This window comes from Muntiacus reevesi, chromosome 11 (assembly GCF_963930625.1).
Source record: "Muntiacus reevesi chromosome 11, mMunRee1.1, whole genome shotgun sequence".
NCBI lineage: Eukaryota > Metazoa > Chordata > Mammalia > Artiodactyla > Cervidae > Muntiacus > Muntiacus reevesi.
Genome location: NC_089259.1, coordinates 65734972 through 65760444, shown reverse-complemented (window position 1 = coordinate 65760444; position 25473 = coordinate 65734972). Strand labels below are relative to the sequence as shown.

Sequence of the window (25473 nt, the reverse complement as noted above, 5' to 3'; positions counted from 1 at the left end):
CTATTTTGCCCTTTCAGTGAGGGCAGTGACCTCAGCATCACCCAGTTGTCTTGCCATCTTGTAAAATAAAGTGTTTTCATTCTTCAGCAAACTATATGGCCCTCCAGTTTCTCTATGTCTCCCTGAATCCAAAACCTGTTAACAGCAGAAAGAAATCCATTAGCACACAATATCTCTCAGTACCATATTATAGGCCAGACAATATTTCCATAAAGGTTAGGACAGGAAGAAAAGACAGAATCTGTGTGGTTGGTAGGACTGGCTGGTGTTTAAACAGTCTGACTATCTTGGGCAGACAAAGGCCTAACTTGACCTTCTAATATTACAATATTATTGGAAAGGAAGAAAATGAGTTTTAAACTAGGATTACTGGCACTCTGTAGCATCTTATATTCTGCCTGGGGTATTTGGGGTTGTTACCATTATTTAGTGCTTTTAGCTCTCAGGCTCTGAGCTTTGAGGCAATTTATACAGATACAGAGAGTTAGGAAGTATCTTGATTGAAGAAAATGAAACTGCATTTATCTAAAAAGTAGGCTGACATCATACAAACCAGAGGGCAGAGCCCTGACCACAAATTAAGTCAAGTTGATTTGAGAATCTGAGCAATATTTAGGAAAAAAAGAAAATGCTTTCAGAATTTCTTTAGGGTCCTGGACTATGTCAGCTGCTAAGAGGAACAGAATCCCTTGTCTGAGAGGTTAAGATGCTTCTAGAAGTTGGTTGTGGTTGTGGTTTATTCTTCTGAGAGTGGAAGGCTGGCAAAAAGAGCTAGTACAGAAGCAGCTTTTATAATTGCTCTGCACAGAAGAAATCTCTAGAAATCCAGTTTTCTCTTTGGTACAACTAAAGAAGTAAGTAAGAAATTGAGCTCCAAATTTCAGTGATCTCAGCCTGCAGAACACATGGGGCATCCCAGTCTGAACTGCCTAGGATCTGAATCTGTAGGATCTGAATCTGTTTTCACAAATTATTAATATCTTTATTTCTTTGTTTTTCTTTATCTCTTAAACTGCCTCCCTTTTACCTCTTTTATTGCTCCTAATAAGTCTGCTAAATGGAAATTGTAAGGGAGAGGAAGGGGCTCTTAACTCTACCTTTCTACTTATTAGTGACTGATTAATGGTTCTGGGGAGAAAAAAGTGTCTGAAATAAATGGCCCAAATGACATAATTATAAAAACAGTCCTGATGTTAAGCAGTACTCAAGTCTTCATTTAGGTCATGTTTAGAGTAAATGTATCTTAAGGGAATATGCTACATGGGCCTCCTGGTGGCTCTGTGGTAAAAGAATCTGCATGGCAATGCAGGAGTCATGCGTTCAATCCCTTGTCCGGGAAGATCCCACACGGTGCAGAGTAACTAAGCCTGTGGGCCACAACTATACAGCATGTGCTCTAGAGTCTGGGAGCCACAACTCCTGAGCCCAAGTGTCACAACTACTGGACCCACATGCCTAGAGCCTGTGCTCTGCAACAAGAGAAGCCACCACAACAAGAGGTGTTCACACTGCTCAAAGAGTAGCTCCACTCACTGCAACTAGAAAAAAGCTTGTGCAGCAAGGAAGACCCAGCACAGCCTAAAATAAATGAATAAATTTAACTTTTTTAAAAAGAAGAGAATATTCTGGAACTCTAAACGAAATACAGGTTGTTTTTCCACATCTAGGTATTCCAATTAATTTCATCCTTTGTATTTAATTGGAAACATTTATTAAGTCTCATGAAGGCCATTTTCCTGTTAATCATTTGTTTACTACTGTGAATCATTGCTAAGGGAAGCTTTCTGAAACAAGTCCAAGAATAATTTAAACTGTCTTATTCACATAATAATTTAAATGTTCTGTAACTTGGCTTACCAATTTAGATGCCCCAAATGTACAATTTTACTTAAGCATAATAGAACATAACTGTTCTTCCCCATGTTGAATAAGAAAAACTGCAGTTTCAAAACACTGGTCTCCATACATCTATGGTCAATTAATCTATGAAAGAGTAGACAAGAATGGAGAAAAATACAGTTTCTTTCGTAAATAGTACTGGGAAAGCTGGACACCTAAAAATGAATGAAATTAGAACACTCACTCATACCATACACAAAAATAAACTCAAAATGGTTTAAAGACCTTATATAAGACTGACTACTATAAAACTAAAGGAAAAAAACAGGCAAAAGACTTTTTAAATAAATCGCAACAAATATTTTCTTAGATCACTCTCCAAAAGCAAAAGAAATAAAAACAAAAACAAATGGGATTAATCCTTTATCTGTTTCTTCATTTGCTATTATTTTCTCCCAATCTGAGGGCTGTCTTTTCACCTTACTTATAGTTTCCTTTGTAGTGCAGAAGCTTGGATAAGGAAGCTGTGGTACATATACACCATGGAATATTACTCAGCTATTAAAAAGAATTCATTTGAATCAGTTCTAATGAGATGGGTGAAACTGGAGCCCATTATACAGAGTGAAGTAAGCCAGAAAGATAAACACCAATACAGTATACTAACACATATATATGGAATTTAGAAAGATGGTAACAATAACCCTATACGCAAAACAGAAAAAGACACACAGAAGTACAGAACAGACTTTTGAACTCTGTGGGAGAAGGTGAGGGTGGGATGTTTCGAAAGAACAGCATGTATATTATCTGTGGTGAAACAGATCACCAGCCCAGGTGGGATGCATGAGACAAGTGCTCAGGCCTGGTGCACTGGGAGGACCCAGAGGAGTCGGGTGGAGAGGGAGGGGGGAGGGGGGATCGGGATGGGGAATACGTGTAACTCTATGGCTGATTCATGTCAATGTATGACAAAACCCACTGAAATGTTGTGAATTAATTAGCCTCCAACTAATTAAAAAAAAATCCAAAAAAAAACCAAAACAAAGCAAATGGGACCCAATAAAACTTAAAAGCCAAGGCTCAATTCAGGGGCTACAAGAGCTGAGATGGGACACAGATTGAGAAAAGGCCAGAAATAGAAATTTATCAAATTAGCCTTTACATTTACTGGTTTGATCAAAGATTCTAGATATTTCAGAACAAATAAACATAAAGCAAATCCAAATTCTCTTTATGTACAGAAAAACAGGTAAAATTTTGAATTTTTAACATCTTTTATAAGAAAAGGTTCCTATAATTTTCCTCTGTCCCCACTCTTCCTGTAACCCAAGCTAAACTATAAACTAAATCACACATTCAAGTAGGTATGATAACAATCCCTAAACTCCAGGACCTCTCCTGGAACCCCAAACTTGAATTGCTTATCAAGCTCTAGTATGTTAAGTAAAAATACATTAAGCTGGATGAGTCAGCCAGTTACATAAACTCAATGAAGATGTGTTTATCAAGCTGTTTATGTGCAGATATTCCCCGTAGCTGTCCTAGACATGAAAATGAAATGTACCCACTGTAAGATAATTTCATCCATTTTCACTGGCAGAATGTCATCAGTGATATAGATGAGTACATGGAGAGATGGGGGGCAAGAGCGGATGGAGGAAAAGCCTGATAAGAAAGATGCTGGTAAATGATGACAAACAACAGAGATAGATCCCACTTAGCTATATGGAGAGCTGTGAGGGGAAGACCTGAGAGTCAGACCTCTGTCTTTGGCCACCAGGTGATGACACAGGACAGCTGTCCAACCCTGGAAGGTGGGTCCCTCATTGGTAAAATGGTGGCTGTGACTTTCTCAGTGACTGGACAATGTGGGAAGTATTAACTCAAAGTCATTTCTTAGGTCTTGAAATACTAAATCATTCTCTCACCAGGGGAATAATGAAGGCTGGGTCAGAGTCACCTCCACAGATGCTCTCTCAAAACTGTTGCTTTTGCACAAAAGCGACCCCCTCATGAAGTATTTCTTCTCCCCGACTATGCTTTCTACCTCAGTGTTAGTTATCTCTCCTCTGAAAACTTGAATGAAATCTCTTGGCATGTTTTCAAAGGAGCTCTTCTCTTCTCAAATGTTCTAATTGCAGCCATGCAGGTTTATGAAAGAAAAGTTTCATGAAGGTGAAAAACATAATTTAAATAAAACTATAGTTACGTATGAGCTGTTTTGGGCTTTTCAGGTGGGGATGTTACAACAGTTTCTGGTTTTCACTTCTGTGAGAAAATTCTAATAAGAGGTTTGTGTTGGGGAAGAAACATAAAAAATATAGACAGTAAATTGACTATAAACAGAAGAGGTGGGAACTGAGTTTCTTAGCTCTGCTTTTGGTTCTTCATCATTCATTGCCAAAGAATACTCTAACAAGAGACAGTGAAAATGTTGACCACAAACAACACTGTTAGAGCAAGAGCAGATTGTCACACGCTCCCTTTGCTCACGTTACCAGGGAGAATCCGGGTGATATGAAGACAGCAGAGAGCAGAGACTGGAGGGAAGAGCTGGGCTGTTGGCTGCAGAGCAAGCAGGTCACGAGCACCCAGCTAATCCTGAAAACTACTGGAAGAACCCTCTAGTGTAGAGATAGTGGTGAGTCTTAGGATAAAGAGCATTTCTAATTTGTCTGTCTTGCTCCAGTGTTTTGTGGCAACAGAGAAAGTAAAGAAGATTATATTAGCTGTCATTATGACTCCATCATGTTTAATAAATTTAATATTGGGAGAATTTGTTTGTGAAATAGAATTCTAAGCCTGACACATTAATGGTGCTTAATGAACCAAAGAAGGATAAATCACTTTGGAGAGGCAACGCATAAACAAAGCTATTAATTAGGTCCCAGTTGTTTCCCAACAAGTCCTTTCTCTGATTTACTTACAGTGAACAAAACCATATCCATCTAATCATTTCTAAATTTTTGGTAAAAGTGAAAATTTGGAAAATAAATAGATGTCTAAGTTTGAGATTAGTTATATTCTATCTCTATGAGGAAATTATAGGTAGCTATTAACAACTGAGCTGTGGAAAATTAATAAATGACATGGGGAATTTTAAGAATAAATAAAAATTCTGCTAATAAAATGCTCTGTTTTGCATTAAAAAATAATTTAAAAGTATTTACAAAAATATTTAACTGGCTCTAGTGTTATTCAAATAATATTATAGCATCATACAACTGTTACTTTCTGGTACTGGGTATTTTGTAATCTTCCCTATATGAGATTTTCTTTTCTTTACCTATTTATACTTTGCACATTTATTGCTTTTTATAACAAAAATATATATTTTTATGGATTATATTCAATAAAAATATAATTTAAAAAACCATCCATCTTTGTGCAGAAGTATGCACTAGTGCAACAAAATGTAATTATTACACCTTGAGTTCAGTTCAATTCAGTAGCTCAGTCATGTCTGACTCTTTGTGACCCCATGGACTGCAGCATTCCAGGCCTCCCTGTCCATCACCAACTCCCGGAGTTTACTCAAACTCATGTCCATTGAGTCGGTGATGCCATCCAACCATCTCATCCTCTGTTGTCCCCTATTCCTCCTGTCTTCAATCTTTCCCAGCATCAGGGTCTTTTTCCAATGAGTCAGTTCTTCGCATCAGGAGGCCAAAGTATTGGAGTTTCAGCTTCAGCATCAGTCCTTCCAAAGAATATTCAGGACTCATTTCCTTTAGGATGGACTACTGGATCTCCTTGCAGTCCAAGGGACTCTCAAGAGTCTTCTCCAACATCACAGTTCAAAAGCATCAACTCTTTGGCACTCAGCTTTCTTTATAATTCAACTCTCACATCCATACATGACTATTGGAAAAACCACAGCTTTGACGATAGGGACATTTGTTGGCAAAGTAATGTCTCTGCTTTTTGATATGCTGTCTAGGTTGGTCATAACTTTCCTTCCAAGGAGTAAGTGTCTTTCATGGCTGCAGTCACCATCTGCAGTGATTTTGGAGCCCAAGAAAATAAAGTCTGTCACTGTTTCCACTGTTTCCCCATCTATTTCCCATGAAGTGATGGGACCAGATGCCATGATCTTAGTTTTCTGAATGTTGAGTTATACCTTAAGCACTTGCAATGATAGGACTTCATGGTGACAACCCTGTCGGTTATGCCCTTTGTCAGCATCTGTCACTTCCCCAGATACTCCTTGAGGCTGGTCACCCGTCCTCTGGAGCATCAGGTTTTGCAACAGATTGACACATCTTTATGTCCATATTAAAGCTTCCAGAATAGACAATCACCTGTTTTCCAGAAAGGAATGAGGTATAGTCATCCCTCAGTGTGGATACACTTCCAGAACAACAGAATGAAGTGAACATGGCAATAAAGTGAGTGATATGAATGTTCTGGCTCCCCAGAACATACAGAAGTTATGTTTCAGTTAAGTTCTGTTCAGTCACTCAGTCGTGGCCGACTCTTTGCGACCCCATGAATCACAGCACGCCAGGCCTCCCTGTCCATCACCAACTCCCAGAATTTACTCAAACTCATGACAATCGAGTCGGTGATGCCATCCAGCCATCTCATCCTCTGCCGTCCCCTTCTCCTCCTGCCCCCAATCCCTCCCAGCATCAGGGTCTTTTCCAATGAGTCAAATCTTTGCATGAGGTGGCCAAAATATTGGAGTTTCAGCTTCAGCATCAGTCCTTCCAATGAACACCCAGGACTGATCTCCTTCAGGATAGACTAGTTGGATCTCCTTGCAGTCCAAGGGACTCTCAAGAGTCTTCACCAATACCACAGTTCAAAACCATCAATTTTTCAGCACTCAGCTTTCTTCACCGTCCAACTCTCACATCCATACATGACCACTGGAAAAACCATAGCCTTGACCAGACGGACCTTTGTTGGCAAAGTAATGTCTCTGCTTTTTAATATGCTATCTAGGTTGGTCATAAGTTTCCTTCCAAGGAGTAAGTGTCTTTTAATTTCATGGTTGCAATCACCATCTGCAGTGATTTTGGAGCCCAAAAAAATAAAGTCTGACACTGTTTCCACTGTCTCTCTATATATTTTCCATGAGGTGATGGGACCAGATGCCATGATCTTAGTTTTTTGAATGTTAAGCTTTAAGCCAATTTTTTCACTCTCCTTCACTTTCATCAAGAGGCTTTTTAGTTCCTCTTCACTTTCTGCCATAAGGGTGGTGTCATCTGCATATCTGAGGTTATTGATATTTCCCCCGGCAATCTTGATTCCAGCTTGTGCTTCGTCCAGCCCAGCGTTTCTCATGATGTACTCTGCATAGAAGTTAAATAAGCAGGGTAACAATATACAGCTTTGATGTACTCCTTTTCCTATTTGGAACCAGTCTGTTGTTCCATGTCCAGTTCTAACTGTTGCTTCCTGACCTGCATACAGGTTTATCAAGAGGCAGGTCAAGTGGTCTGGTATTCCCATTTCTTTCAGAATTTTCCACAGTTTATTGTGATCCACATAGTCAAAGACTTGACATAGTCAATAAAGCAGAAATAGATGTTTTTCTGGAACTCTCTTGCTTTTTCCATGATCCAGCAGATATTGGTAATTTTATCTCTGGTTCCTCTGCCTTTTCTAAAACCAGCTTGAACATCTGGAAGTTCTCGGTTCACATATTGCTGAAGCCTGGCTTGGAGAATTTTGAGCATTACTTTACTAGCACAAAGTTATGTTTACACTACACTAACCTATCAAGTGTTATAGCATTATGTCTGAGAAAACAATATACAGACCTTAACCCAAAAATAATGCATTGCTAAAAAAAAAAATACTAACCAACAGAGGAGACTTCGGCAAGTCATAGCAGTAACACTGATGTTACAGATCACCAGAGCAACAATAACGATTGTGAAAAAGTTTGACATATAGTGAGAATTACCAAAAGGTGAGACAAAGACATGGAATGATCAAATACTGTTTTTGAAAAATGGTGCCCATAGACTTGTTCAACTCAGGGTTATAATAAACTCTCAATTTGTAAAAATGCAGTACCTGGGAAGTGCAGTAAAACATGGTATGTCTATTTCTAAAGCATGAAATACAAATAAGGTTCAAATTGGGAAAGGAGTACGTCAAGGCTGTATATTGTCACTCTACTTATTTAACATATACGCAGAGTACATCATGCAAAATGTCGGACTGGATGAAGCTCAAGCTGGAATCAAGATTGCCAGGAGAAATATCAATAACCTCAGATATGCAGATGACACCACCCTTATGGCAGAAAGAGAAGAACTAAAGAGCCTCTTGATGAAGGTGAAAGAGGAGAGTGAAAAAAGCTGGCATAAAACTTAACATTCAAAAGATGAAGATCATGTCATCCAGTCCCATTACTTCATGGCAAATAGATGGAGAACCAATGGAAACAGTGAAAGACTTTATATTTTTGGGCTCCAAAATCACTGTAGACAGTGACTGCAGCCATGAATTAAAGACACTTGCTCCTTGGAAGAAAAGCTATGACAAACCTAGACTATTTAAATAGTCTATCTAGACTAATAGACTATCTAGCATATTAAAAAGCTGAGATATTATTTTGCCGACAAAGGTTCATCTAGTCAAATCTATATGGTTTTTCCAGTAAGAGTTGGACCATAAAGAAAGCTGAGTGCCAAACAATTGATGCTTTCAAACTGTGGTGCTGGAGAAGACTCTTGAGAGTCCCTTGGTGAAAGAGTATCAAACCAGTCAATCCTAAAGGAAATCAACCCTGAACATCCACTAGAAGGACTGATGCTAGAGCTGAAGCTCCAATATTTTGGCCACCTGATGCGAAGAGCTGACTCATTGGAAAAGACTTTGATGCTGGGAAAGATTGAAGGCAAGAGAAAGGGATGACAGAGGATGAGATGATTGAATGGCATGAAAGACTCAATCAACATGAGTTTGAACAAACTGGAACATAGTGAATGACAGGAAAACCTGGTATGCTGAACACCATGGGGTTGTGAAGAATCAGACATGAGTGAGCCACTAAACAACGATTTTCAGGAAAGAGAGGAGAAACTAAGAGAAAATTACATTACTGGAGATTCCTATCAAGTTTTACAAGGAAGGATATGTTGAGAAATTGAACACAAATGAATACAACTAAATAGTGAGGGTCTTACCGTTATCTGTTGACAGTCAATGACGTTGCTCAACCTGTGTGCGATGGTTAGCACAGTGCACTGGGCAAATTTCTCACGAATTTTTTTTTGTAATAACTCATCAGTTCTAGAATCAAACAAATTTATTTAGTTCAGCAAAGGCAGGAAAAGCAGACTTAAGACTTAAAAATATCATGATAACTTTTAGAATGTTTTTTAAAATTAATACCTTAACATAATCTTGTTCCTAAAAAACTAAGTATAAAATATCTATTTATAAATTTAGTGTTTTTCATAAAATGATGGAAAATAGTCTTCCCTCAAAATTGCTTAAAACCATAAGGAGCTGGATTTAGGAATCTGGGTCTCTCAGGATGCCTCATAACAACATTAACCGCAGATAACATGTCTGGTTTTTCCTTTGTTTTCTGGAATTAATATTATCAAGGAATATCCATGGGGCCAAGAGAACACTTAGAAACATTTCTAAGCATCACTAAATGTTTTCCATTTACCACCTTTAGAAGTCATATTCAAGGTTTCCTGGGTCTCAGCTCCATACCTTGGATCCACATTTGATGTAGCTTTGTCAATAACCAATATCTGACTTTTCTTTAGAATAGCCCTAGCAAGGCACACCAGTTGTCTCTGTCCAACACTCAAGTTCAATCCAGATTCTGCTAATTCAGTATTCATTTTACAAGGAAGATGTTCGATGGTGTCTTTAAGTTGCACCTGTGGACACAGAAAGGATGACATTTTCCCAAGCAAACTGTTACTGAAGTAGACAAGCCTCTTACACATTAGAACTTTGACGTCCTCAGGACTTCTTCTGTATCTTAAATGTACAGCCAGGTGATAGGGAGAGCTCTTTCCAAAGAACGTTCACTGAGAAAGATGGTGGAGTCAAATTCAGGACAGAAAGACCTCAATGTCCCCTATTCCTGCCACAGGACATCCTCCAGAAACCCCACCAAGGGATTGGTTAAGGAAGTCTCTCAAAAAATGAAGCTATTTCTCCCAATGTGGTTTCAACAGGAAAGTTAAAACAATCTTTATGTTTGAGTCAAGTTTCCCAAAGTTCATTTTGCATAGGAGTTGGTACACTAAAGAAAAACTTCAAAAATTTTTACAGTAAGTCTTTTTCTCTGAAGAGATAAACTTACCAGCATATTTGGTGAAGTTTAAAATACACAAAATCAAACAATGGCAAACTGCACCTTATACATCAGTAATCTTGGAACCTGCTCTGGTGATGGTTCTTTCCCAAGTTTAATTTTATAAATAGTGGGCCAATCAAGTGCATTTTCCTCAGTGTCATAAATGTCTTGCAGTGAGTAAATGAAAACTCATGAAAAATAAGACACAACATCTTATTTCCCCCAGAATATGGATATAGGTGATGTTTATACTAATCTATCTTCATAAAATTATACTAATAAGATTAGAAAAAATACCTTTAACTGCAAAAGATAATCTGAAAGCACATTTGGTAGTAGGGGTCAGTTCAATAAGTATTTGCTTTGAAAAAATATAGAGCAAGAACAAAACTCAGGCTATACTTGAAGAACAAAGAAGAAATACACTTCAAATTAAGAGATCAACAGTTGATGAGTGATGGCTGATATATTATCTGACACATTATAATGTCAGATAACAACACACCAAGGGTGAGTGAGCAGTTTTAATTTTTTCATTTTTCAGGTATCCTAAATGCTGGAGCACATCTATAAATGTGAACCTGAATTGTGCTCCTGATGGAGTCCAACCCCATGAAAGGGGAATTCTGAGTTAGGATTAAATATGGCATTGTTATGTAGCAGTAACATGAAGAATACACAAAATCTAAAGGGTAAGATTTGGATTGTATGCAAGTTAGATTTGCTTAAGACTGACATTCTGACTCACACTTGCCACTGAGTTGAATGACATTTCATCACTAATTTCATTTTATACTTTTCTTTGAGTTTGTTCATATCTGCTTCATGAGGAAAAAGGGTTGTAAGGGGAAATGATTTTCAGAAAATTCTGTTTTCTGTGACTCTGTCTTCATTTATAAGTCAGGGACGGTTATGAGAATATATGAACATAAAAGTCTTCTGTAGTGTAATGATAAAATCAAGTTATACTTGATTTATATTGATTTTAATACTTGAGTATTAAAATAGGAAAAAAGGACAATGGAAGCAGAGACAGTAATATCTAGGAGTTAAAACTAGAGAATCTGAAAACATACTTCAGTTCAGTTCAGTAATAGTATAATATTACTATGAAATTTATTGGTTTAGATAACTGTGTTAAGACACAAAATGTCCTTGTTCTTACAAGGTGTACATTTATGTATTTAAAGGTGAAATCCAACTTTTAATAAACATTTCTACAACTTACAAACAACTCAGCAAAATATAGAAGAGATGGAGAAAACATGGGAAGACACTAACAGCTGATGAATCCAGGTGAAAGTGTATATGTGTTCATCACACTACTCCTTCCATATTCCTGTGATTTCAAAATTTTAAAACAATAAATTGGAGGCCTGGGACTCCCTGGTGGTCCAGTGGTTAAGAATCCACCTGCCAATGCACAGGACATGGGTTTCATCCCTGGTCCAGGAAGATCCCATGTGGCAAGGAGCAAGTAAACCCATGTGCCACAACTACTGAGCCCACACTCTAGAGCCCACAGGCTTCAACTACTGAGGCTGCAGGTCACAATTACTGAAGCCTGTGCCCTCCAAAGTCCAGGTGTCACAGCAGGAGAAGCCATGTCAGTGAGAAGCCATGTAGTGCCATGAAGAGTAGCCCCTGTTTGCTGCAACTAGAAAAAGCCTGCAAGCAGCAATGAAGAAGCAGCACAATCAAAAAAAAAAAAAAAGGATATTTGAAGCCAGACAGCCTGAGCACATAAGTCTTGCCTGGTTCTGCCAACTGGGCAAGTTACTAAACTTACTCGACTTTAGCTTCCTAAACTGTAAGACTATAATATCATAATTATAAAGATGGGTACCTCCTAACATTGATAGAGTATAAAATGAATCAGTACATGTAGGACTTATGACAGATCAATAGATATTGCCCAATATTAATAATGCTGTCAGCTAGCCTCTCTTCATGTTCTGCTCCATTTTCCTCCTTTGCATGGATCAGCACTGAGACCTTGTTACATATGCAGTGACTTGTCTTCCATCTTCTCCAAGAGAATTTAAGCTCCAAGGGTAGAGACGTTGTCTTTTGATGACTGTGAGAGCCCCACAGTCTGCAACACTGCCTGTCTAACAAGTTCTCAGTAGATATTTGTTGGTTGAATGAATGAAGGCATGAGTGGATCTCATCATGTGATATATCTGTTCCTATAAATTAGAAAATAAATCCACATAGATAATTTACATATAACACTATTTTCTTATTCAGTATAAATGTAAATGGAATATATTCTTGTAACAATTAACTGGCTCCAAGATATCACATCATCATACTTTAAATAAAAAATAAAATAAACAGTGGAAAGCACTTAAAAAGTTATGATTTAAGGAAAATGGAGTAAATAATACTATTGAAAACTATATATTTCAGTACAGAATCCTTTAGACTGTTTTTGATTTTGGGAAAATAATGGAAAATAGCAAAATTGAAAAACAACACACTGAAATTGAAGGCACCCTATTTCTATCACCATAAACATTTTCAAGGCAACCTACTACATGTACTGTATCTAGCAACCAGGTACCAACACCTCTCACAGGAAGTTGACACAGATGTCAGATGGTTTCTATATTTTGTGGAATCTTCTTACTTTTCTAAAAGAAAGGCTAGAAGGAGCCCTTCCACCCCAGTGTGGGCTGGAAGGAGATGCTGAAATGCAATCAACAGATGGGGAAGAGCTTTTACTAGAGTAGGACTGGCAGTAAAAAAAGTAAAGGGAGAACCTGTTCACTTTAATACAAGGCCCAGGAAAAGGACATGTGACCTGTCTCCACCGCAAGGACAGAACCATGTGGTTCCTGATGCACGGGCTGCAGATGCCCAGGTTTCTGTATCTTAGTTACCTGTGTGATGAGATATTCTATCAATATTGAACATTTGACTGCATGATTTCTTCCCCAGTTTTGACAGGACAGACCATATGCTTAATTTCACATTCCAGAATCTAAGGTGTTTTTTTGTTTGTTTGTTTTTTTAACAGAAGCAACACATTGGTGATTCATTTCTAGAGTTTTATCTACTGGGCTCTTTTAACCTTTGAGTGATAAAGTGCTTCATCTTCAGGTACATTCATGTTATATTTGTGGTTCTGCTTCTGCTGTTTATTGCCCTAATCAATCACTAATTTTTTATGAACTTTTGTCAATTTATAGTAAGGTGACTAGCTTTCAGTATATGAAAAATGTACTTCAGCATATTTTGAAAAATAACCAAGATGAGATGGGCAGCATCCATAGGACTGACTCCCTTCTGAATGTCAATCTCTTTCAAGAAAGGAGGAGAAAACAAAATTAGAAGAATTTAAAAAAGGAAAACATAGTGGTTCCCTCCTTCTCACTCTCAGGTCAGCTCTCTGAGTTTTGGTTAACATGTCCAGTTTGGCATCATTTACAAACTAATAACTAGAATTTGGGGTTCACTTAAAAATTGATCTTACTGATTGAGTGATACCTCTTAGAGTGACAGGCTTTGCAGGTGGTGCAGTGGTAATGAATCCTCCTGCCAATGCAGGAGATGCAAGAGATGTGGGTTCAATTCCTGGTTTGGGAAGATCCCCTGGAGTAGGAAATGACAACCCACTCCAGTATTTCTTGCCTGGAAAACTCCATGAACAGACAAGTCTGGCAGGCTACAGTTCCACAGGGGGTTGCAAAAAGTCGGACACGACTGAGCATGCACACGCACACACTTAAGGGTGACAAATCACCCCATTATTCTGTTTCTTTAGGAATTTTACTTTATCACATCTGTATGTTTTTCAATGAAAGATTTGGTAGATTTTCTTTAAAACAGTCATAAAGAAGAGATTCCTAGAGAAATACAATGATCAGATGATTTCTCTAAATGATATCACCAAAGTTAACAGGGTCAATTCCACAGGCAATACATGGAAACCACATACTTCACTTTTGAAATAAACTCACATCTATTTCTTTTTATAGAAAACTCAAAATGTAGTTTAAATAAAGGAAGATCTTAGTGTTATCTACCCCTTCTACCACTTAATCAATTTTGGAACTTAGATTAACGTTGCCTCTCTGTCCATGGAATAAGGTGTTGTAAAATTCTAGAGTAATTTTTCTAACTGAGAATCTCTGAAAAAAGATACCAGCTGGGAAACAAATAGAAAAATAATTTATCAGTACTTCCAGTTTTTTTTTTAAGATGTCATAATTTCACCATTAAATCTGTCCTGTGAATTCAAGATCCATGGATCATTCTATCTTTTATTGCATTTGATGGTTAACTGCTCTCTCCTCTTCCTCTTCTCTTCTAGAATTTCACTATAGACTTCTTTTTGGCAGGAGAAGATAAAGCAATTGGCCCAATTTAGGAAAACAAAATCCCCACATTGCTGGGAAGCCTGGAGGGTGTGTAAAGACTCAGTGCTGACATCCTTCAGAAACCAGAATTACTGGCTGGAAATGGTCAGGCCTCCAAATCTGCCTGCTCACGGTCAAGGCTCATCTACAAGTTACAGATTTCAGAGCATCCTGAAATGGTAACACTAAATGACAAACACATCAATTCAAACAACACGAACAATCACTCAGATTTGTATAACAAAAAACAAAAAACAAAAAGTTAAAGAACTATGCCACACTTCTCTGAAATGAAGACAGCAATCAAAATGTTAGTAGTTATTTATGTCAAAGAGTATTTTTCCTATGTTTCCTCTAAGAGTTTTATCATGTCTAGCCTTACATTAGGTCTTTAATCCATTTTGAGTTTATTTTTGTATATGGCATTAGGGACTGTTCTAATTTCATTCTTTTACATGTAGCCGTCAAATTTTCCCAGCACCACTTATTGAAGCGATGTCTCTTCTCCATTCTATATTCTCGCCTCCTTTGTCAAAGATTAGGTGACCATAGGTACGTGAGTTTATCTCTGGACTTTCTATCCTGTCCCGCTGATATTTTATATATATATATATGTAATAAACTTTTTGGCCAACTCAATAATGTAGTCTGAAATCAAGGAACCTAATTTCTTCAGCTTCATTTTTTCTTTCTTAAGACTGCTTTGGCTATTCTGGGTCTTTTGTGTTTCCATTCAAATTGTAAACTTCTTAGCCCTAATTCTATGAAAAATATCATTGGTAATTTGATAGAGATTGTGTTGAAACTTTAGATTCTTTAGGTAGTATAGTCATTTTCACAATATTGATTCTTCAAATCCAAAAACATGATATATCCTTCAAGCTGTTTGTGTTGTTTTTGGTTTCCTTTATCAGTAACTTACAGTTTTCTGAGTACTGGTCTTTTGCCTTCTTAGACAGGTTTGTTCTTAGGTACTTTATTCTTTTGTTGCAATGGTAATGGGATTGTTTCCTAATTTCTCTTTCTGATCTTTCGTTTTTAGTGTATAAGAATGCACATGCTTACTTTTTAGAAGCGAAAGACAGAGCTAGGTCCTACGAGAAATTCGAAGACTGTCTGTGGTTTTAGAAGTCTAGAGTTTCTGCCATCAGTAGAATTGATTTGCAAAACAACTGCAAATACACAAAATAATTTTCATTAAATATTCAAACCAACAGCAAGTTATTGTCAAAAATGTTTCATGCCAGGGTAAGGAAATTCAAAGAAGTGGGGCAATAGGAAACATGACACAAATGACAGAAAATTCTCCAGAAATGAACCTCTCCATGTAAAAGCTCAGCAAATTCTCCAGGGCTCTGTTACCTGCATTCATGCTGCAGCATTAAAATGACATAATCACCAACAAATAATCATTCTCACATTCCAAGGCTTCCCTGGTGGCTCAGACAGTAAAGAATCTGCCAGCAATGTGGAAGACTCAGGTTCAATCCCTGGGTTGGGAAGATCCCCTGCAGAAAGGAATGGCAACCCACTCCAGTATTCTTGCCTGGAGAATTCCATGGACAGAGGAGCCTGGCAGATTACAGTCTGTGGGGTTGCAAACAGTCAGACATGACTGCATGAATCTCTGTCTTCTGTCTTCTTCTCACATTCCAACTCTGTATTTTCATAAGCACTTTACTATGAAACTTCCTCATTTTATTGGTCTAATGTCATTTGCATCTTTCAGTTAATAATGAAAAACTACTATTGTCTCCACTTAGTAGATGTTACCTAAGACCAGAGGAATAAAATGAACACTGGAGGGTAATTAGGGTAAGTATATCACTAGATCACTAGTAGAATTTGATCCCACAGCTTTAATGTCTAATTTAGTGCTCTGCTAAGGACAAGATAATGTGTCTAGTCGTTCAGGGTTTTAAGGAAAAAGCTAAAATGGAAACAAGGCATTATATGGTTGGTTTTCACCATCATCAATTCACAAACACTTTAAGTGTACACATGTCATCAATGTTCTTCTAGGAGGTAAACAAAGTCAGTTAAACTGTTAAACTCTTCTTACTTACCTGCAATGCTCTAAATGTAGACACATGGATATTGATGCTAACAAGTTAATTACATTTAATATTAATAAATTACCTCTTCTAAGGCATTCCACAGTTCCTCATCTGTATGTCCATTTAAAGGATCCAGATTGTTCCTTATTGTTCCAGTGAATAAAACAGGTTCCTAAACACCCCAAAATAGGGAATATTATTACCTTAACCTCTTTCCATTATATCCCAATACTTACAGAACAGAATTAAAATATAAAATATCAAAATTCACTATAATTATTAATAATGAAGTCACAAGTGTATGTTTAGAAAATATTATCTATAAAAAATTTCCATGTACAAAGCATGCTACAAAATATCGTCCAAATTACTGAACACTAATGGAAGAAGAAAGTGTTGAAGAAGCCTTTTATCTTAAGAAAAAAACAAGAAGAGAAAGGAGGATTTTTTTTTTTTTTTTATGCCTTCCTGGGAATATCAGCTTAAGCACACACACACAAACTGAGGATAAAACTACTTGAGAAACTTTACATCAAGATCTACTTAAATTAGTTGTCAATCCTAGTGTGACTGGGAAGAATCAATAGGTAGCCACAGGACTGGAAAAGATCAGCTTCATTCCAATCCCTAAGATAGGAAATCCCAAAGAATGCTCGAACTACCACACAATTGCACTCATCTCACAGACTAGTAAAGTAATGCTCAAAATTCTCCAAGCCAGGCTTCAGCAATATATGAACTGTGAACTTCCATATGTTCAAGCTGGTTTTAGAAAAGGCAGAGGAACCAGAGATCAAATTGCCAACATCCGCTGGATCATCAAAAAAGCAAGAGAATTTCAGAAAAACATCTATTTCTGCTTTATTGACTATGCCAAAGCCTTTCACTGTGTGGATCACAATAAACTGTGGAGAATTCTGAAAGAGATAGGAATATCAGATCACCTGACCTGTCCCTTGAGAAATCTGTAAGCAGGTCAGGAAGCAACAGTTAGAACTGGACATGGAACAACAGACTTGTTCCAAACCAGGAAAGGAGTATGTAAAGGCTGTATATTGTCACCCTCCTTATTTAACTTCTATGCAGAGCACATCATGAGAAATGCTGGGTTGGATGAAGCACAAGCTGGAATCAGGATTGCTGGGAGAAATATCAATAACCTCAGATATGCAGATGATACCACTCTTATGGCAGAAAGGGAAGAACAAAAGAGCCTCTTGATGAAAGTGAAAGAGGAGAGTGAAAACGTTGGCTTAAAGCTCAACATTCAGAAAACTAAGATCATGGCATCTGGTCCCATCACTTCATGGGAAATAGATGGGGAAACAGTGGAAACAGTAACAGACTTTATTTTCTTGGGCTCCAAAATCACTGCAGATGGTGACTGCAGCCATGAAAGACACTTACTCCTTGGAAGGAAAGTTATGACCAACCTAGACAGCATATTAAAAAGCAGAGACATTACTTGGTCAACAAAGGTCCATCTAGTCAAGGCTATGGTTTTTCCAGTAGTCATGTATGGATGTGAGAGTTGGACTATAAAGAAAGTTGAGCGCCAAAGAATTGATGCTTTTGAACTGTGGTGTTGGAGAAGACTCTCGAGAGTTCCTTGGACTACAAGGAAGTCCACACATTCCATACTAAAGGAGATCAGTTGTGAGTGTTCATTGGAAGGACTGATGTTGAAGCTGAAACTCCAAAACTTTGGCTACCTGATGCGAAGAGCTGACTCATTTGAAAAGACCCTGATGCTGGGAAAGATTGAAGGTGGGAGGAGAAGGTGACGACAGAGGATGAGATGGTTGGATGGCATTACCAACTCGATGGACATGAGTTTGGGTAAACTCCAGGAGTTGCTGATGGACAGGGAGGCCTGGCATGCTGTGGTCCATGGGGTCGCAAAGAGTCGGAAATGACTGAACGACTGAACTGAACTGATTAGTTGAAGTTTGTGCCTCAAAGCAAAATCATTAAGTCCATGGCTGATTCATGTCAATGTATGACAAAAGCCACTGCAATATTGTAAAGTAATTCGCCTCCAACTAATAAAAAAATAAATGGGGAAAAAAAGAAAAAAAATTACACATTGGCACAGAAGAATAAACTAGGCTCTTTTCTCCACTGGTCAAACAGTCTTCTAGGATATGGAATCTCTCCATTTGTGTGAAAGGAACATCCCCACACGTGCAAAGTGAAGTCAACTCCTGGGGTCTGCAGCACCTCTGTCCATGGAGAGATCTCCTTGGATTCTACATCAACCCGATCCCCACGTTCTCTCACCAGTGCGTCAGGATGACCGGCCTCACAGAACCTTGTTATTAACTGCAAGGTCAGGATGACCTGAAACCCATTATGACCTGGGTCATAATAAAATTATTTAAACAACTTTTCCTGTTCTACTTTTGGAGGAGCCACAAGTAAATTACCCTAGAAATATATGTGTCCTTCCAAGTTTCAAGAGAGAATCTTATACATAAGCTCATGTAAACCATTTACCTTTTCTTCTGGAAGGCTCTAGTAAACCAGACCACAAGAATACAAGCAGCAGAGAAAAGTCCAATTGGCTCCTTTCAGTGAAGGGGGCAGAACAAGAGGAGGCACACATTTGGGAACAAGAAGAGACCTGACTCTTCCACAAGTGGCTGGAACTGCTTGGAATCACCAGCCTCAAAATCCTGCCTGGCCTTGGGGCTAGACTTTCCTCCTAACTTCAAGAAAGCCTGAGAAGAAAGATGAAGAAGACAGACATTTCTTTTCCCTAGTCATGAAGAAGAATGACACTCAGACAGTCTCTTATATCTTCTTTCAATATTGTCTCTGTTTTAAGTCTGATGAGAGACAAATGAATGCAGAAGACTCAGGCTGTGCCACCAAAAAAATGTATATCCCTAAGCAAAATCCAAAATTAAAAAGACATTATAAAATGAGCCTTACTTGCACAAAGTCGATTAAGTGGCCAATATGCCTCCAAAGCAGTGAAATCACTGGTCATACATTTCAAAATGATTACTGAACTGAAAAATCCCAAGACCCAAACTTAAGGTCTCCCTTAAAACTCTTTAATTTAGAATCAAAGAATAAAGAACAATCTATGCAATGGTAAGGGTTCTTGTCAGGGTAATAATAATCATTCTACTTCAGATTTTCATATAACTTTTACTCTTTGTAATTATCAACCCTAATATTCCTACAGGCAGGCAATTTCTCATCCTTCAGTTGTTTCCATGAGGTTAAAACGGATGACGTGGCCAGGCAAGGGGAGGCTGCTCCCCAGTATTTCTCTTTTCTCTATCTTCATATCATTTTCCAGATCCTTTCAGATAAGCAGCTACTCCCTGAATATAGTATCAACCAGTGTTCTTTCTGGGAATCATACTTAACTACTTCAGATCTTCAGCACAAAGGATGAACATACTCCGGCTACCTATTCTGTTCAAGGAAATTACTTAGGAAGAGCTTTCATTTTTGCTTATTCCTTAAATTCTGAACACAAATTGAGGAGAACCTTCTTAAGAACACAACATTAATTTTTGAAAGATTCCCCCAGGACTCAAGGTCTATGTCAACACTCCCGTCTCTGGTTCCTACCCAGGTTGTTGGGAATCTGTTTAAATTTGAATCCTGTTAGTATATTTTGAAAATTAATATCTTGTTGGTTGCAACATTTGCAAATATTTTTTTTCCCATTCCATAGTCTGTCTTCTCAGTTTTATTTATGGTTTCCTTTGTGCTGCAAATTCTTTTAAGTTTAACTAGGTCCCATTGGTTTATTTTTGCTTTTGTTTCCATGACTTTAGGGGACAGATCCAAGAACATATTGCTGTTATTTATGTCAAAGACTATTCTGTCTATGTTTTCCTATAGGATCATGTCTTACAGGTCTTTAGGTCTTTAATTCATTTTGACATTATTTTTGTATATGGTATTAGAGAAAGTTCTAATTTCATTCTTAAATTTCCCAACACTATTTATTGAAGAGACTGTCTTCATTCCATTACATATTCTTTCCTCTTTTGCCTTTAATTAATTGACTGTAAGTGCATGGGTGTATTTCTGGGTTTTCTATCCTGTTCCATTAATCTATGTGTCTGGTTTCCATGACAGGAACATACTTTTTCCATTACTGCATCTCTGTAGTATAGTCTGAAGTCAGACACTGTGATTCCTCCAGTTTTGTTCTTTCTCAAGACCATTTTGGCTATTTGAGGTCTTTTCTGTTTCCATACAAATTAAAAAAAAAAAATGTTCTAGTTCTGTGAACACTGCCACTGGAAATTAGATAGGGATTGCACTGAATTTGTAAATTGCCTTGGGTAGTACAGTCCTTTTCAACAATATTGATTCTCCCAGCCCAAGAACACAGTATATCTTTCCATCTGTTTGTGAAGTCATTGGTTTCTTTCCTCAGCATCTTATAGTTTTTGGACTATAGGTCTTTTGCTTTCTTAGGTAGGTTTATTCCTAGGTATTCTTAGTGCTGTTTTTTCTTCCTTGACATAATAGCCAGTGAGATAGCTTCCTTGATTTTTCTTTCTGATACTTTGTTTTTAGTCTATGTAAATGCAAGAGATTTCTATATAAACAATAGCTTATAAAGCTCAATATCAAAGAAGCAAACAACACAATAAAAAAATGGGCTGAAGACCTAGAGATTTCTCCAGAGAGAAATACAAATGGCCAATATGCATATGAAAAGGTACTCAACATCACTAATTATTAGAGAAATGTAGATCACAACTATGGTGAGGTATGACTTCACACAGGTCAGAATGACCATCATTAAAAAGTTTACAAATAATAAATGCTGGAGAGGATATGGAGAAAAGGGTACCTTCCTACACTGTTGGTGGCAATGTAAACTGGTTCAGTTATGCAAAACAATGTGGAGGTTCCTTAAAAAACAGAAAAAGAGTTCCCATGTGATCAAACAACTCCACTGCTAAGCATATATCCAGAAAAGACAAACATCCTAATTCAAAAAGATACATGTACCTCAGTGTTCACAGCAGAAGGACTTAAAATAGTCAAGATATGTCCATGGACAGATGAAAGGATAAAGAAGATGTGGGGTATGCACACACACAATGGAATATTATCAGCCATAAAAAAGAATGAAATTATGCCCCTCGCAGCAGCAAGGATTGGGACCCAGAGATTGTCAGATTAAGTGAAATAAGTCAGACAGAGAAAGACAAATATCATATGAGATCACTCATATGTGGAATCTTAAAACTGATAGAAATGAACTTATTTACAACACAGAGATAGACTCACAGACATAGAAAATACACTCAGTTCAGTCCCTCAGCCATGTCTGACTCTGTGCTACCACACGGACTGCAGCATGCCAGGCTTCCCTTCATCACCAATTCCCGGAGCTTGCTCAAACTCATGTCCATTGAATCAGTGATGTCATCCAGCCATCTCATCCTCTGTCATCCCCTTCTCCTCCTGTCTTCAGTCTTTCCCAGCATGAGGGTCTTTTCTAATTAATCAGCTCTTCACATCATGTGGCCAAAGTACTGGAGCTTCAGCTTCATCATCAGTCCTTCCAGGGAATATTCAGGACTAATTTCTTTAGAATGGACTGGTTAGAGCTCCTTGCAGTCCAAGGGACTCTCAAGAGTCTTCTCAAACATCACAGTTCAAAAGTATCAATTCTTCAGTGTTCAGCCTTCTTTATGGCCCAACATTCACATACATACATGACTACTGGAAAAACCATAGCTTTGACTAGACTGACCTTTGTTGGCAAACTAGTGTCTCTGCTTTTTAATATGCTGTCTAGGTTTGTCATAGCTTTTCCTCCAAGTAGCAAGCATCTTTTAATTACATGGATGCAGTCACCATCTGCAGTGATTTTGGAGCCCAAGAAAATAAAGTCTCTCACTGTTTCCATTGTTTCCACATCTACCTGCCATGAAGTGATGGGACCGGATGCCGTGATCTTAGTGTTTTGAATGTTGAGTTTTAAGTCAGTTTTTTCACTTTCTGTTTTAACTTTCATCAAGAGACTCTTTAGTTCCTGTTTGCTTTCTGCCATAAGGGTGGTGTCATTTGAGTATCTGAGGTTATTGATATTTCTCCCAGCAATCTTGATTCCAGCTTCTGCTTCATCCAGCTCAGCATTTTGCTTGAAGTACTCTGCATATAACTTAAATAAGCAGGGTGACAATACACAGCTTTGATGTACTCCTTTCCCAATTTCAAACCAGTCTATTATTATAAGTCCCATTCTGTTGCTTCTTGACCTGCATTCAGATTTCTCAGGAGGCATTTAAGGTGGCTTTGTATTCCTATCTCTTAAAGAATTTTCCACATTTTGTTGTGATCCTCAGAGTCAAAAGTTTTGGTGTAGTTAGTAAAGCAGAAATAGGTGTTTTTCTGGAGTTCTCTAGCTTTTTCTGTGATCCAACCAATGTTGGCAATTTGATGTCTGGTTCCTCTGCCTTTTATAAATCCAGCTTGAGTATCTGGAAGCTGTCAATTCATGGACTGTTGAAGCCTAGCTTAGAGAATTTTGAGCATTACTTTTCTAGCGTGTGAGATGAATGCAATTGTGTGGTAGTTTGAACATTCTTTGGCATCGCCCTTCTTTGGGATTGGAATGAATACTGACATTTTCCAGTCCTGTGGCCACTGCTAAGTTTTCCAAATTTCCTGGCATATTGAGTGCAGCCCTTTAATAGCAAAATCTTTTAGGATTTGAAATAGGTCAGCTGGAATTCCATCACCCACTATATTTGTTCGTAGTGATGCTTCCTAAGGCCCACTTGACTTCACATTCCAGGATGCCTGGCTCTAGGTGAGTGATCACACCATCATGGTTATCTGGGCCATTAAGATTTGTTTTTGTATAGTTATTCTGTGTATTCTTGCCACCTCTTCTTAATATCTTCTGCTTCTGTTAGGTCCATACAATCTCTGTCCTTTGTTGTGCCCATCTTTGCATGAAATGTTCCCTTGGAATCTCTAATTTTCTTGAAGAGACCTCTAGTTTTTCCCATTCTATTGCTTTCCTTTATTTCTTTGCATTGATCACTGAGGAAGGCTTTCTTATCTCTCCTTGCTATTTTTTGGAACTCTGCATTCAGATGTGTATATCTTTCCTTTTCTCCTTTGCCTTTTGCTTCTCTTCTTTTCTCAGCTTTATAAGGCCTCCACAGACAACCATTTTATTTTGCCTTTTTGTATTTCTTTCTCCTGGGGATGGTTGTGGTCACTACCTCCTGTATAATGTCACAAACCTCCATCCATAGTTCTTCAGTAACTCTATCAGATCTAATGCCATAAATCTATTTGTCTTCCACTGTATAATCATAAGGAGTTTGATTTAGGTCACACCCGAATAGTCTCGTGATTTTCCCTACTTTCTTCAATTTAAATCTGTATTTTTCAATAAGAAAAGAAACTAGTGGCTACCAAAGACATAAGCAATGGGGAGGGATAAATTAGAAATCTGGTAGTAATAGATACACACTACTATATGCAAAATAGATAAAAATGATATATTGTATAGAACAGGGAACTATATGTAATATCTTGCAATAACCTATGATAAATAATCTGAAAAATATATATGTGCATGTATATACACATATATATGATATACATAAAATATATATTTATATAAAATTTTACATATAAAAATATATAAAACTGAGACACTTTGCTATACAATTGAAACACTGTGAATCAAGCAGGCTTCAATTAACAAAAAATAAACAGACACATACAATATTTGAAACCTGGCTCTATAGCTTACTTGGTAAGTGGGATAAGCTCCCAGTGCCTCAATTTTTAAAACCGTCAAGTAATGATAACATCAGAAGTGTGAGAATTAAGCAGGAAATGATAGGATAAGGGGCTAAAAATGTATTAATGATTCCATAAACGTTAGGAATTATCAATACACATGTAACTTCTCAGGGACTGTCACAAACACTGGAGGAACAGAAATGGGAGATATAGACCCTGTCCTTAAAGAAAGGAAAAAAATAGTCAAGAGTGTGGGGAGGTCTGAGAAAAGGCCAGAGGTCTTGGTGTTAAATTAAGAAAATATCGGTGTGTACAAGGCAGTGATCAGGAAAGAACATGGTGGGAGGGGAGCCAGAAATCAAAGCACAAAATGTTAGGCTCTGTTTTTACTCTTGGTGGAAAATGTTAGATACATTTCTCTGTTATACTTTTCCACAAAATTCCTATTGTATTTTTTGTTTTTGTTTATTTGCTTTACTATTTATATGTATATAAACAACTTAGTTTATATTGTAACAATAAGTATAAAGAAAATTACCAAGGACCATGAACACGTAAGCAGAAATTAAAGAGCTAAGTCATTCCAGAAGGTGTTAGTCTTTTTACTTAAGCAGAAGTAATACCCAAAGGCCAGTGTCCTGATCCTTACGAATAATAACAGTTCCTAATGACTGAGCTTTCCCAAGGACCAGACATGGACACAAACATTATCTCACCCAGTTACATCTTCACAACAAATCTGTATGGCAGTGATTCCCAGACCTGATTTAAGGACGAGAACACTGAAGCCTGGCAGCCAAGTGACGTTGTCAAGACCCCACAGTCATATGAGGCAGAGCAGGAATAAAACCGTGGGTCATGTTGACACTGGCCTACACTCAAACATTCCAGCCCTGTCTGCCTCCTGAATGGTTTACTGGGAATCTTTGCACACTGCAAGTTCTCTCCAGGTTCTCTCTCTTTATCAACCACCATTGTATCTTGGAGACAAAGGCATATAAAGTAGAATGTACATGGACACAAAGCTTAGCACTATTTTGTAAGCATGCTCTCTGGAGCGTGTACCTAGAACATGCTCAAAGGAAGGATGGAATCCAAAAGAACAGAACAAAAATATGCTGATGTCAAGGTATGGTTAGTCTTTGCTCAGATGTGCTTCCAAATA

General features: G+C 37.7%; 1 protein-coding gene across 1 annotated transcript in view; it reads right to left on the bottom strand.

Moving 5' to 3' along the window:
- Window positions 1-25473, bottom strand: part of LOC136144144 (ATP-binding cassette sub-family C member 4-like) — a 140643-nt gene continuing 115170 nt past the window's right edge. The window contains exons 27-30 of the mRNA XM_065901804.1: window positions 16633-16722; window positions 9532-9704; window positions 8991-9096; window positions 1-135 (exon numbers count right to left, since the gene is read on the bottom strand). Of these exons, the coding sequence (XP_065757876.1) occupies window positions 1-135; window positions 8991-9096; window positions 9532-9704; window positions 16633-16722 (504 nt within the window). The remainder of the gene's footprint in view (window positions 136-8990; window positions 9097-9531; window positions 9705-16632; window positions 16723-25473) is intronic.